Genomic DNA, 15,367 nt, shown 5'->3' with positions numbered 1-15,367 from the left:
TGGGATGATGGCACTGCAGGTGGAGGATTAAATACAGCACCAAGGCGCCAGCCCCTAGACATTCACTTTTATGCACAGTCCCAAGATGAGGCAGACCTAGGATCATATTCAACTTTACCTATTCACTTTAAATCTATTTGTTACTCATCTGTACTTTAAATATACTGGTTGTAGTAGTAGCTTGCAGGTTTGTTATGAAGTTTAAGTGGGAAAAATCTATGTCAAGTGCTTAGCTAGATCTTAACAAATTACAAGTTCTGCTCACTGTTACAGTAACAGTGATGATGATGATGCTGGTGAAGGTGATAATGGCACCTCCTCTTCACTAAATGAATGACTGGAGGTTGAGCTTCAAAGGTGCCTGGGGTGGGGCACAGGAGTACAAACAGGAAGGTGACCTGGGCCACGTGACAGTTTCAGAGCTGCTTTTGAGCTGCCTGAGATGAGGCTTCAAAGGCATTGTTTGGCATCATGTGCTTCTCTTTTTGTCTTTCTGATCTTCATTTCAAGGTTGCCCACTCCAGGTGGCCAACTGAAGTGATAAACAGCTCCCTCCCTTTGTTCTTTTCTCCCCAGCCCCCTCCCCCTCTCCTCCTCCTCTCCAGATTGTAATTAATGTCTCTAACTCTAGGGATCCTCAAATGTGAAGTGACCTCAAAAGTCACATTTAATGTAGAAATGCCCTTGATATGGTCACACCAACTGACTATCAAATTCTCTGCTTGTGCACTCCCAGGAAGGGAGTGGCCCTCCCTGCTTGGATGGGTGTTCTGTTCCCAGCTGTGTCTGTTGTCCAGAGGATGAAACCTATTTCCCTGTGCTGTACTGGCCCCATCGTGCTTTTAAAACTACCTGTGTTCAGAGGTCAGTCCTCTGAGTCCACCCAGGGCTCTCTGTCTTCTGCCCTCTGAGAACGGATAGAACCTAAAGAAGTTAGTGCAAGGAGTAAAAGAACTAGCCTGGGAGTCGAGAGATGTAGGTTGAAGTCTAACCCACTGATTGTCATTGCACAAGTCACTCTCTCTCTCCAGTTTCCTCACCTACAAAAGGGAGAGATTGAGCATAAGATTTATGGAACACCCTCCACTTGAACAACCAAGCATCCATTTTCCCAAGCCTGCCTTTCTTCAACCTGACCTCATCCCCTAATTCTTTAAACACCCTGTGCTATGCTCCATGACCTCATATCTTGGCTTACCACTGTCACAGCTTATGCAAGGAGACATTTCTCAGCCAAAACTACAGTTTATAGAGCATCAGAGAGTGTTAACAATCGGCAGCTTTATCCCATTAATGGTTTATAATAGCCATGAGATCTAGCGCTCAGTTTAGGGACAAGAAAATGGAGGTTCCCAGAGAAACCATACTTTACTCAAGATTGTACAGCCTGTAAGTGGAGGGGGCATCTGAACCCCAGCCTGCCTGGTTCCAGAGCCTGTCATTAGCGCCATGTTCTTGGAGCTGGGATTCAGGGAACACAGGTATCACAACAAAGCCACCTGCAAGTCTCTATCCTGACTACAAGCTTCCTGCCTCCTGGCCCTGCAACCCCCAGCAGCCTCAGTTCCTCCATTTGGCAGTCTCTCTGCTCTTCCCCACAGGGAGAACAACTTCATCAAGGACTTTCCCCAGCTGGCTGATGGGCTGTTGGTGATCCCTCTGCCGGTGGAGGAGCAGTGCCGGGGGGTCCTCTCTGAGCCCCTCCCAGATCTCCAGCTGCTTACTGGTAAGACACACGTGCTGGACCCTCCCCACCTTCATGACCACATGCCTGGTCTCCAGGTACATCTTAATCTAAAGCAGAGAGATGAGAAGGAAAGACAGCTTCCATTTCCTAGGCTTCTGCTCTGGGTTGTGCAGAAGGAGGGACCTCCCTGAGATCCCAGACTCTGAGCTGGGACCATCTTTAAAAAGAGATACCTGTCTGAGAACAGGAGCAACCATTGTCTCTGTGCCTGAGACACAACAGACTTTCTGAGTTTTGTTTTCTTGGTTCATTTAAAAATCTTTTTTTTATTTGAAAGGTAGAGTTATTGAAAGTGAGAGAGAGAGTGAAAAGAGAGGTCTTCCATCCACTGGTTCATTCCCCAAATGGCTGCAATGGCCGGAGCTTCACCGATCCAAAACCAGGAGCTTCTCCCACACAGGTGCAGGGGCCAAGGACTTGGGCCATCTTCTACTGCTTTCCCAGGCCATAGCAGAGTGCTGGATCAGAAGAGGAGCAGCCGGGGCTAGAACTGGCACCCATAGGGGGTGCCAGCACCACAGGCAGAGGATTAACCTATTGAACCACAGTGCCAGCCCTTAAAAATCTTTCTAAAATAGTCTCCAACCAGAATAATCCCACTGGAAGCATTTGATTTACACAGCTTGTTTTTGTGTGTGGGCACTGAGCCATTCATCAGATGGGTCTTGATTTTCCCATTTTATAGATATGGAGTCTGGACTCAGAGACATGAAGGGATCAGGCCAAGACCATACCACGTATCCCCCAAGACTGGAACCCAGGGCAATGATACCAAGTCTTCTGCCCTTTCCACTGCAATTTGCAATTTCCCTCTCCCAAATCCATTCACCCCCTGTGGAAGGCCATCTTTTACAGACTATCCTGAGACTCCATATTTTTTTTCCTACTACAGGATGCCCTGATGCTTCTTCCTGTCTTCTCCTAGTTCCTCACTCACCCCTTTTTTGGGAACTTTTCTAAGATGTAAGAGCACTGACTCTGGCTTTGTGCTACAGTAGTTGGGAGTCTCATCCACTGTCCGGAGAGAATAGTCACCTCCATGGATGATGGGGCTCTCTAAATGAGAGGAGAATTGTCCAGGGCAAGACCTTGTGATGTGATAGGCCATTAGCAGGAAGCAGGATCATAAATGGCACCTGGATCGAAACAGCACCCACAGGGATACCAGCATTGCAGGCAGCATCTTTACTCACTACAGCACAATGCCTGCCCCTCAATTATATTTTACATAATATTTAGAAACATCCATCTTTCCGCATTAAGAAACATCAGCCTACACAAGGGTAAGCAAACATAAAAGGGCAGATAGTGAATGTGTTCAGGCGTGAACGTGGTATCTGACACAACTGCTCAGCTCTGCTGTGCAGTACATAAGCAGCGGTGGATTATATGGGCTGTAATTTGCTGACCACTGGGCTACAGGTAGAACATTTCTAGGTTACCAAAGGGCTTTCACTTCTATTACTTTATTTGAGATTCACAACATGCCTGTGAAGTAAGGTCAGCAGAGGTAGCAGCAGTGATAGAAGGGGAAAATAAGGCACTGAGCTGTCTAGTGTTCCATAGCAAGTTGCAATGCGGTTTAGTGGGACATAAATGAGACCTGAGGTTGGCCTTGCTTGTAGGGTAAAGGAGCTTTGTATGCTGTAGAGCAGAGAGAAAAAGTAAAGTTGGATCTGAGATCAGAGGCCTGGAGGTGGAAGTCAGGGGAAGTTTTCAGTCCTAAAGCTGAGCCTCTGCTCCCTTCCATGCATTGCCCAGAGAAAAGAGCTGTGGACTGGGCATTGTTGTGTGCAGAAACTAAATTCTGGGCTCACATGGTCTTATTCCTTCCACCAGGAGACATCAGGTATGATGAGGCCATGGGTTACCCCATGGTGCAGCAGTGGCGGGTCCGGAGTAACCTCTACCGTGTGAAACTCAGCACCATCACCCTTTCAGCAGGTGAGGACCACTGGGATGCTGCGGGACTTGAAGTCATTCCACACTCATTCCCAAGGACGAAGGTGTGCCAGGCCCTGTGGCAATGAGGCTTGCACCCTCCCCACATAATGGATCCCCCAAAGAGGGTGGGTAGGCCGCTGCCAGACAGTGATGTTGATACATTGTGGTGTGGCCAGTGCAGTCATGGGGCAGCTGGGCACAGAAGAGGGACCTATCCATTTGCGGGGGAGTTGGCTTTAGGGGGAGGGGATATCTGTGCTGGGTATGGAAGAATGAATAAAAGGGGGATAAACAATAATCTGTGTACCATTTATGTTCTAGAAGTATTTCAGACTTGTTCAATACAAATTCTCCTCAGATACTAATCTCTCTGTTCTGTCCTAATTTATTTTCCTATCTCTATACAACAGTAACATACAACCCCTACCCCCTTACACATACATGCATCGTCCACCTTTTACCTACATGCATCTGAAGCTTCAGCAGATGAGGATAATTTTTTTAAGATTTATTTTATTTATTTGAAAGAAATACAGAGAGATAAGTAGAAACAGAGAGAGAGGTCTTCCATCTGCTGGTTCACTCCCCAGATGGCTGCAACAGCCGGAGCTGCACCGATCCGAAGTCAGGAGCTAGGAGCTTCTTCCAGGTCTCCCACAGGGGCTCAGGAGCCCAAGGACTTGGGCCATCTTCTACTGCTTTCCCAGGCCGTAGCAGAGAGCTGTATTGGAAGAGGAGCAGCAGGGACTAGAACTGGCACCCATATGGGATGCTGGCACTTCAGGCCAGGGTGTTAACCTGCTGCGCCACAGCGCCAGCCCCAGATGAGGATAATTTGTAGTTCTCAAAATGGTACCTGTTCTTTTGTAACTCAGTGACTTTGCCCAGGCTAGCCCCTCTGCTTATATCTCCTTTCCAGGGGAAAATTTGACTAAATTAGTCTGTGATGCCTCTCCATTGTCCATTCCCCTCCAGACAACTGAAGGAATTTCATGCTTGAATACTTATATCAAAGCACTAAGATTCACATCAGACTCTTACCTGTCTCTCCCACTGATTTGAGAACTGCAGACAGGACTTGAATCTTAAGTATTCACGTATCACCAGAAACTACCAAAGAGAAACAGGCCATTGTGGGTGCACATGTTTGATGAAAGAATAAAAATTAAATGAAAACTGAAAAATAAAGAATGAATGAAGGACTCTGGAATGACATCAGTTGGCTTAGGGATTTTTTGTTTGTTTGTTTTTTGTTTTACTTTTTTAAAGACTTACTTGGAAGGCAGGGTAACAGAGAGAGAGAGAGGTTCCATCCTCTGGTTCACTCCCCAAATGGCTACAATGGCCAAGGCTGGGCCAGGCCAAAGCCAAGAACCTGGAACTCCATCCAGGTCTCCCATGTGAGTAACAGGGGCCCAAAAACTTGGGCCATCTTTTGCTGTTTCCAAGGGGCACTATCAGGCAGCTGGATCAGAAGTGGAACTTCTAAGACTTGAATCAGTGGTTATATAGGATGCTGGTGTGTAGACAGTGGCTTAACCAGCTGTGCCACATGCTGGCTGGCCCCTGACCTAAGGTTTTCTACCCTGGATCTTACTCATCACACTGTCACCAGTTTAGTGTGTCAGTGGATCCTAATTCTTCCTGAGTTATTTTTTTTTTTCAGTATCCCTTTGCTCATCAGCAAAATGGAGCTCTTTTAGGCTGGGAATTAGAAAAGTTCACCCTCCGGGCTATACCAGTAGTAATTACCGCTGACATCTGCCACACTATTTGTAATAATTCATACACTGTGGCTTGCCACAGTCCTTAGAGGAAGATAATATTTGTCCAATTGTTCCTCCAACTAAGAAACTGAGGGTCAGAGAGGTTAAGTAACTTGTTCAAGGTCACAAAACTAGACAGTGGCAGAGCAGGGATCAGACTGCAGTTTTGTCTGCTTAGGTAAAGATCCATAGGGCCTCTCCACGGTATTGTTATTTATTACTTAACAGAAGCAGTGTTTTGCCTACCACCCGCTCACACTGTATTTGTGAATGTAACTGTGATGTTCCTATTAGAACTACAAAGGTGTATCTGCTTTAATTAATCAATAATGATGTGCCTGGAAATCCCCTTGTAAATGAAATGTTGGCAAATTGGAGCTCACTTTTAATGTTAGAGAGGCGCTTGCTCTTTGATGTGCTACAGAAAAGGTTGTTCTTATAATAATTGTGGTTGATTTATTTGCTGTTTCTCAGGAATGGTGCCATGTACATGTTTGGGGTGCTGGTGTGGGGAGAGTGCATGTGCAGCCTCAAAGACTAATGAGGAAAGACGTCTGCCTCAAACTGTGTCTGTTGAAAGTGCAGAGTGGGTGCTCCAGGCCAGGATGTTGTGACTGGCTTCATGGAGGACGAGTGACATCCTAGGGTGTGACCTCACAAGGAAGAGAAGAGACTGTTTTGAGTGTGTAGAGCATGAGTTGTAAAGGGTAAGGCTGGTAGCACGGGGGATGTAATGGAGAAAGAGCGGTGGAAATCCCAGGTCACATTCAGGACAGATTAGAAAACTAATTTCACTGGAGCTGAAGCCCGGTATGGATAGCTCATGGGAGATGACCTTGGAGGCTGTGGGTGCCCAGAGAAGGTTGTTGGGCTTTATCCAGTAGAAGAGGGAAGCTCAGAAAGATCATAATGCCCCTAGAAGAATAGGTTTTCATGTGCCTATTTGAGGAAGGACAAGGGAGAGGAGCAGTTGTAGTTGAGTTCTGTGCAGGCCTCATGCTAGGTGCTGAGGATTTAGCAGAGGTCTGATAGAAACAATGCAACCAGAAAGCTCTGTGGCAATCTAGGGAGGGGAACACAGAGATAGAAAGGGAAGCAATGTTCCAGGAAGCTGGACTAGGGCTCAGATCCATGGATATAAGAGTATACATTGAGTCTAGGCAATTACAGCCCCAGGACTGCAACCATGGCAGCTCAAACCCTGGTTTATTTGGTGCAGTGGCAAGTGTGTGCACTCTGGAGGAAGAGCAGCTGTAGGTTTGAATCCAGCTCCTCTAGCTAGAGGGCCACGGCAAGTCACTTGTGGCTCTCAGCTTTGACTTGCTCATATACACAATGGGGTTAGTGTTGTGGCTGAGATTAAATTCAATGGTGAAACATCTGTGAGTCTGCGTACTACATGTTAGTTGTTCAGTGAGTAGAAATCAATGATGACTTCTTGATTATGACTCTCAGTCCATCAGGGTTCCCAAGTTGAGGAACCTTGTAGAGTCTCTGTTGGTCGCACTGTCTCATCAGAGAGAGCACTTCATTGCTATATAAGTCAGGCAATGATGTTCATGTTTGGACTAGTACAACCTTTAGGCTGCCACTGTGGCAAGAAGTTAGGCACTGGATCCAGGCTGGAAAGAGTGCCAGCCACCAGCCTCCCAAGTCTGACCGTCTCCACATGCTGCTCCCTGTCCAGGCTTCACCAACGTCCTCAAGATCCTGACCAAGGAGAGTAGTCGGGAGGAGCTGCTGTCCTTCATCCAGCACTACGGCTCCCACTACATCGCAGAGGCCCTCTACGGCTCAGAGCTCACCTGCATCATCCACTTCCCCAGCAAGAAGGTGCAGCAGCAGTTGTGGCTCCAGTATCAGAAAGGTAAGCCCGGAGCGCTTATTAGAGTTGGCGGCCAGGTGTGTTGCAGAAGGAAAGCGGCTTTAGAGCCCTGCATCTAAATCCTGGCTACAGATCAGCTGTGTAGCCTTAGGCACGTTCCTGACCCTGTCTGGCTTCATCCTACGATGGGCAGAGTTAGGAGATCATATGATGACGTCCCAGGATTCTTTCAGTAAAGGCATTTATGAGGCCCCAAGTTTCGTGTTTGGACTCCAGATCTCTTACCTTTTATTGCAGATTGTAGGCTCTTGGTTTAACGCTCTCTCTTCTTAAACAACTTCCTGTTTAGAGATGGGGGCAGGGAGTGGTATTTTCTTGGACATCTCCTTCTCCAAGGGCTTCTTGAAAACACTCAAGAAGAGCTCCAGCTAATCAGAGAGTGGTCACCTCATGTCCAAGGGGACAGTTTCCAGTCTGTCCCATGGAAGGTAACAATATTGCCTCTCTCTGTTCTCACTGTCCTAAAAACTGGAATTCCCTAGACCAGACACAGGGAACCAGTCTCTGCCATTCACCTTGGGAAAGTCATTGCCTTGCTATCTCGGTTTTCCTGTGAAACAGGTACTTAAGTAGCTATTCTTGTCTACTTCCCACATTAAAGGGAAACAGCTTATGTAGTAGAACTTTGAGAAAGCCAGAAATACTCACATTACACACATGCATACATGTATTTAGTAAGTCAAGGTAGTCATACCCCTATTTCACATGTGAGAAAATGCATCTCAGATGTATCAAGTCAAGTGCCCATAGACACAAAGCTAATAGTGAGGAAGCATTGGAACCAGTGCTGGCTGGCTGGATGCAAAAATCCATACTCTCTGTCTTTCAATGGCACTGAAGTGCTTGTTGGTATACTTACTAATACTATGATTAATTAACTGCAACTGTTGATAGAAAGGGTGAGCACAACTCTGAAAACTTACTCGTATCTTCATATGGCTCAGCCACCCAAGAACTAAATCAGCCGTTAAGTCATGAAACCACAGAATACGGGAGACAGAAGTGACCTTAAGGTCTCCTTGGGCTCAGCACTTCAGTGCTATGGTTGGGAAAGCTAAGGCTAGAGGGGAGGAGGACGCTTGCTCAAAGTCTCACAGCTCCACTTGGCAGGGCCAACACAGAGTGTGTGCTGGGGAGAGTGTTCCATACTCTGTTCACTGTTTCTCAGCTGCCACACATTGCCAACTGGATGAAGCCCATCTTTGCCTGATTTTGCCATTCTCAGAATCCTTCCTTTTGATTCCTGGCGGCTATACTTGCCCAGCCATGCACACATCCCTTCCTACTTCTGCTATGCAACTGTGGGGGGGCACTGGGATGCTTTATAGGCACAGGGGACATAATTGAGTTGTCTGGGAATGGCTTCGTTTTATGGCTGTGACAATGACAGTCTTTAAGGAAGTGCATTAAATCAATAGAAGTCTCATTGTACTACCCTATAAATAATGTGACACATCATTAAGCAGGGCAATAAGCTTCAGGACTTTGAAGTAATACAATTAGGTTATGTTTATAAAAACCTTTGCTCACTGGTGGCCACTGAACTAATTTGCTTCATGCCACATTTGGGGCCCAGGACTCTACTCTGATGCGAAGTCCCATCCCTTCTCCACCCTTTACTGCCTCTAGGCCTTAGTTTTTCTCATTCCTGAAAATCCCCTTCCTTAATGTAATGGAATTTGTTACAAGTAAGGTGGGAAAGAGGGCAGAAACAATGCTAACACAGCACTTGGGAGCTCCCTGGCTACAGGATTGCTTGGTGAACTTGGTGTTGTCACTTCTCTCTTGGCTTGCAGCCTGCAGAGGTACTTTCTGTCCTTCCGTCACCCATATGTGCTCCTAAGAAGAATTTGAAAATATAATGAGGCCAACTTTTTTTAACTTTTATTTAATGAATATAAATTTCAAAAGTACAGCTTATGGATTACAATGGCTCCCTGCCCCATAACTTCCCTCCGACCCGCAACCCTCCCCTCTCCCGCTCCCTCTCCCCTTCCATTCACATCAAGATTCATTTTCAATTCTCTTTATATACAGAAGATCAATTTAGTATGTATTAAGTAAGGATTTCAACAGTTTGCACCCACACAGAAACACAAAGTAAAAAATACTGTTTGAGTACTAGTTATAGCATTAAATCACAATGCACAGCACATTAAGGACAGAGATCCTACATGAGGAGTAAGTGCACAGTGACTCCTGCTGTTGACTTAACAAATTGACACTCATGTTTATGGCATCAGTAATCACCCTAGGCTCTTGTCATGAGTTGCCAAGGCTATGGAAGCCTTTTGAGTTCGCCGACTCTGATCATATTTAGACAAGGTCATAGTCAAAGTGGAAGTTCTCTCCTCCATTCAGAGAAAGGTACCTCCTTCTTTGATGACCTGTTCTTTCTACTGGGATCTCACTCGCAGAGATCTTTCATTTAGGTCATTTTTTTTTTTTTTGCCAGAGTGTCTTAGCTTTCCATGTAAATGAGGCCAACTTAACCATTCTATGCAGCCTCCTCTCCATCTCCACCTGCTATGATTACCTAGGTGGTATGTCAGACACTGTAGTTTAACTTTTTAATTTTGGGAGTGATATTAGGGAGTGGGAAGATGGGAAGCTAGGAATGGGCCTTTGGTAGACTTGAAAGACTCTTTGGAATCAGAGGTAGTTGGCGTCCCTCCTCTGCCCGGCCATTAGGTATGTATCATTTACATCTGCTGAACACTGGGGACCAGACCAGGGTGAATTTGGGCTTGGAAACTCACAACTCTGGAGGCAGAGCTTGTGGGAAGAGGAGAGAAAGAGCAGTGTTTCCAGGGAAATGTGGGATTTCATATTCTAACTCCTCTTCCTACATTCCTGCCAGGTAACCCCAGGCCAAGTAGCTTCTAAGTCCTGGTTTCCTCACAGTGTTAAGTGAAGAGTAGTAATTTCCTTGCATGACTTTTAAAGGAATGAAAGGAGATAATGCAGGTGAAATGCTTGGCACATAGTAAGAACCTGAAAATAACAGTAGCTTGAAATAAAACAAATACTGTGTGCATCAGCTAAGATTCCAGCCCTGACCCTGGCCCTTGCTAATGTGTGGCCTCAACCCTCACTGGAGAAGCTACACAAGTCAGTACAAGGAGACAGTCCTTATAAATGTTGGGGGTAAGGTTCCACAATTCTTTGACATCTTTGAAATCTAAGCTTCACTGACTCCTCTTGGACTGGAAGGGCTAAGTCTGGGAGTATAGTAAGTCAGGTGAAATAGACCAAATAGAGCACAGCTAACAGCCTGGACATTTGCACAGCCCTCTGAAGTTCACACATGGCCTTCCTTTGGTCCTTTCATCTACCCCATGAAGCAAAGACGGCAATGGTAATACTCATGCCTTCATTTAAAGAACAGAAACCTGCATCTTAGAGAAAGGACTTGCCACATCACACAGTGAAAGAGATGGTATTTGAATCCTAAACTGAGTCCAGTGCTCCCTTCTCCTTGGATCCAGTGTCCCCAGGTATTAAAAATCAAATGTCCCAGCTTTCTCAGATTAACTAATGCTTGACCTGAAGACTAATATGATCTGGGGCAGCCCCTGGAAATTACTGAAAAAATCAAGGAAAATGGAATGAGTGTTTTGTTTTACTCTCATCCCATAAATGTGTACTCCATTCATTGGTTCCTGAACATTCCCCACATGCTTCTTCTCCATACACCTCCAGCCAGGTGCTAGGACACCTCAGTAGGGAAGCTATGGACTCTGTTCTTACATTATTCATTACCATCTTGCTTTAGCCTCCCAACGTTTTATCACTTTTGTTATAGACTTAAAAAAAGTTATAGACAACTGGAAAGAGTGAGGAGGCTGGCACATAGTAGGGCATGAATTTCTGTTGTGTGATGGCCTAGATGCCAGTTCTGATCAATTGAGTTGTGGCTTATCTAGATCACTGTATTGAGGTCATTAGGATTACAGGAAAAGCAAGCTCTGAGTAGTTAACAGTGTCTATTCTAGATACAGAAAGGGGATTTGGTGCTCCGTATCCTGTGAGTTTTCTTCTCTGGGATAGGGCAAAAATAAAAGCTAGAATAATACTCTTACCTTCTTGTACTGATTTCAGAGGATGTATTGGGCAAGCCAAGAATGACTGGAGAGATCCATGCAGGCATTTTCTATCACCAGATAGGGATTCTGGGCTTTCCAACTGTCTCGGGGGGACTTCAGCACTGGATAAGTCAGTAAGGTAGAAACTGCTGAATCCCAGGAGATGGGCCATAGGAGGCCTCTGGAATAGCTGAAATCATCCCTGGAAGCTCCATGTCCCAGACATGCCAAACACGGAAGCTGTTCAGCCTATCAGGATCTTTTAACTACCCCTGCCCTTATACCTTTCCCCAAACCAGGTGATGTTCTGAATAGCTTATCACGGCATAACTTTTGTACTAAATTAATTGTACTTAACAGTCTTGTGTTTAAAAAGCCCATTTTTCCCCTAACAGAGACTCCTTGATAGTCACTTGACCTGCCTATTGATGACTTTGATACATGAGCCTTATTTTATGACTAGGGCTTTCTTTATAAAGTCACCCTTTATCTGGTTGCCTTGGATGCAGTCTTCTGCATGTGGAGATAAAGCACAAGTTTTGTAGTCACATGGAACCTCAGCTCAAATCCCAACTATCCCTTATCAGTTTTGTGATCCTGGGAAAACTGATTCTTCCTCTAATGTCAGTTGCCCCATATGACAAATGCAGGGTCATCATGACAATTAAGGAAATAGATCAAGGGATGGACCCATCTAACTCTCATTTGGGCACCTAATATTAATTTCTTCATCCAGCCCATTCCTTCTACCCATGGTTGTCACAGCCACTCAGATTACTGTGTTCCTAGGGGTGTGTGTGTGTGTTTGTCTATAAGCATGCATGTGTGTATGAGCAAGAGGTATATAACTGCTAGTTTGCTCCCATCCTTTGTTGGTTGACCCTGGACAAAGAATGGGATAGGTTGGCCTGGTGTGGGGAGGGCCTTGGTCCATTCAAAAGCAGTTGTGGAGCCAGTGGAGGGAGGGAGCTGTGGAGTTGGATGAGGCAGGTTTCAAACAGAGGTCTTGACTTTTGGCATCCCCTGTCATTTTCTACCTGGGGATAATAGTGATGGATACAGACATTGCCAGTCTGATAGGTTTACCAATTTTCAGTTGCCTTCCTTTTCATGGAGAAAGTGACTATGGAAGGAGAAGGATGTGTGTGAAGGAATTGTTCATTTTGGCCATGGGAAGGTTAGAGAGAGGAAGGAAGGAGGAAAAGAAGACAGAAAAGCATAATAGACCAAACTTAAAGAGAGTCTAGAAGTGAAAGAATATATGTAATTAACCTCCCTGTGATTCCTGTGGAGCTAGCTCTGCTCTTGGGTTTAGAGTGGGAGAATCCATGGTAAAGGGATGTCCCCACAGATAAACACTTTCACCTCTTTTTTTTTTTTGACAGGCAGAGTGGACAGTGAGAGAGAGAGAGAGAGAGAGAGAGAAAGGTCTTCCTTTGTCCATTGGTTAACTCCCCAGTGGCCGCTGCAGCCGGCGCGCTGCGACCGGCGCACCGTGCTGATCCGAAGCCAGGAGCCAGGTGCTTCTCCTGGTCTCCCATGCGGGTGCAGGGCCCAAGGACTTGGGCCATCCTCCACTGCACTCCCGGGCCACAGCAGAGCTGGACAGGAAGAGGAGTGACCGGGACAGAATCAGGCGCCCCAACCGGGACTAGAACCCGGTGTGCCGGCCACTTTCACCACTTTGAAAAGGTGTTTTATCTCTATTGCAGTTATTCAAAAGTGTCCACATATTATAAAAGTATATTACAATATACTTTTGAATGTCAGCTGAAACATTCCTGGATTACTTTTTAAGGGAGTTTTTGCCATTGAAAGGCAGCCAGGGGTTGAGGGTGGGAGGAGAAGGGAAAGATGTCATCAGATGTCACTGCCTCATGTGAGGACAGGTGTGGCCAAGGGGCTGATGTGAGTGAGAGAACTCTCCCGAGCTTTCACTTCCCTGAGGGAACGTGCATCAAAGGCAGGAACAAGACAGGAAAGCAGTTGTTCCCAGGATCGGAGACCTGTGGGTGCTCCTTTACTTCCTCAGTAAATTAATAGCCTGGAGGCAGTTTTCAATTCCTATCCCTCTTGACCTTTCAGTAGCATCTGACAGAGGTGGCTGGTCCCTGCTTGAGGCACTTTCTGTATTTGCTTCCATGGAACCAGATCTCCCTTGTTTTCCAACCCCCTTCCTGCTTGTTGCTTCTCTGTCTGCTCTGCAAGCTCATCCTGCCCTGCCAAACCAGTAAATGTGGTTTCACGGGAGCCCAGCGTGCAGCCCCTCTTCCCAGGCTTGTCTGTGCGAGGATTCGCAATTATGCCCTCTGTTACTGTTCCAACACTGATGACTCCCACTTTGTTCCTACAGCTCCAAGCCTTCCTCTGGCATTTGCGCTCATAATGCCCAAACTCCTGCTTGCCCAAACTGCAACCCCCACAACCTAGTACTTTTCTAGAGTTCTAATGAAAAGCACCATTCCCTGTTCAGAGGCAGAGCCAGAAACCTATTTCAACACCTCTCTCTCCTTCACTTGTCCCATTTCCAATCCTTCATAAGTCACCATTACAGCTCACCTAGACCCCAGAGTTGGTCTCCTACCTGCTCTCTCTGCATGCACTCCTGCCCCTAGTCCATCCAGACGCATGGTAGCCCTGAAGATGTGGATGAGTCAGTGTTCTCTAGAGAAACAGAAACAACAGGATGGATATATAGAGGGTGGGGTATGTAGACATACATATGGAATTCTTATAATGAATCAGTGCTTATGATTATGGGGGCTGAGAAGTTCCAGGATCTGGAATCATCAGGCCAGAGACCAGGAGGACTGATGGTGTAGTTCTAGTCTTAAGGCATGAGAACCAGGGAACCATGGTAGAAAGTCCAGTCTGAAGAAAAGCCAGTGTTTCAGTTAGAGTCCAAAGGCCAGAAAGCCCAGTGTCCTACCTGTAGACAGTTAAGTAGGAGGAATTCCGGGGTTTCACTTCATCTTTTTGTCCTCTTGGGTTCTTATCTGATTGGATCAACCCCACCCACATTAGGGACGGTAATCTGATTCACTTAGTCTATAAATCGAATGTTAATCTCATCCTCATAGACATGTGTTAAAGACACCCTTATAGACACACCCAGAATAATGTTTGACCAAATATCTAGGCATCACAGGATGTTTCTGAAATGGGGACCCCAATAAGCTGTTCATTTGGATTAAAACTCCTGGGTGCCCTGTCACTGTTCTGATGAGAATTTCTAGATTGATCAGGTCTTACTCCTCAGCCTCCTGTGTTCCCATGCTCTGCCTTTCGGTTATAATAACCTTTGACCTACAACGAGTTGTAGTCCTTCTGCTGCTTTTGTCCTTTTTTGTCTACATCACTTCAGATCACTCAACTCAAATGTCACTTTCCTAGGAAACCTTTCTAGAAGCCTCAGGCTAGGTCAGGAGCGTTTATTACATTCTATCATTGAATGAGGTTCCTTTGCTACATGCAATCTTAGTTTGTAGTTTCACACTCACTAGTTTATTTCCATCAAAGTCACTAAACTCTAAGCTCTGTGAAGGTAGGGACCAGGTCTACTTGGCTAAACATGTGTCATAATGTCTACCCAGTGCTTGCATGTAGATAGCATTCACTAATGTCTGTGGAAATGAATGAATGAATGAATGGGTGAATGAGGCTAAGAGCATCATACATGCCTCAGTATAATAGACAAAGTGGTGTTTGTGCGCATTTATGTTTTATTTGGGAAGAAAGTTTCCAGAGCTTTCTTGCAGTCTCAAAAGGTTCTCTGGCTCCCAAATGATGTATAGAACCATCTGAGATCCAAGAGCACCAGCTGTGGACTCAAATAAACCTGGCTTCTCCATTTCCTACCTGCATGGCCTCAGGGGCAATCAACTCTGAGCCTTTTACACCTTAACTGTAACATGGGCTAATACCTCAGCCTTTCTTGAAT

The 15,367-nt window shown here is 45.8% G+C and overlaps 1 protein-coding gene across 10 annotated transcripts in view; it reads left to right on the top strand.

Annotated features, from left to right (window-relative positions):
- Positions 1 to 15,367, top strand: part of ASTN2 (astrotactin 2) — a 1,032,549-nt gene that overhangs the window by 755,743 nt on the left and 261,439 nt on the right. For all 10 annotated transcript variants that reach the window (XM_070066427.1, XM_070066421.1, XM_070066416.1 and 7 more), the window contains 3 exons: positions 1,602 to 1,726; positions 3,587 to 3,691; positions 7,145 to 7,324. In XM_070066427.1, coding sequence (XP_069922528.1) covers positions 1,602 to 1,726; positions 3,587 to 3,691; positions 7,145 to 7,324 — 410 coding nt within the window. The remainder of the gene's footprint in view (positions 1 to 1,601; positions 1,727 to 3,586; positions 3,692 to 7,144; positions 7,325 to 15,367) is intronic.

This window comes from Oryctolagus cuniculus, chromosome 1, assembly GCF_964237555.1.
Source record: "Oryctolagus cuniculus chromosome 1, mOryCun1.1, whole genome shotgun sequence".
Lineage (NCBI taxonomy): Eukaryota > Metazoa > Chordata > Mammalia > Lagomorpha > Leporidae > Oryctolagus > Oryctolagus cuniculus.
This window is presented reverse-complemented; position numbering and strand designations above follow the sequence as displayed.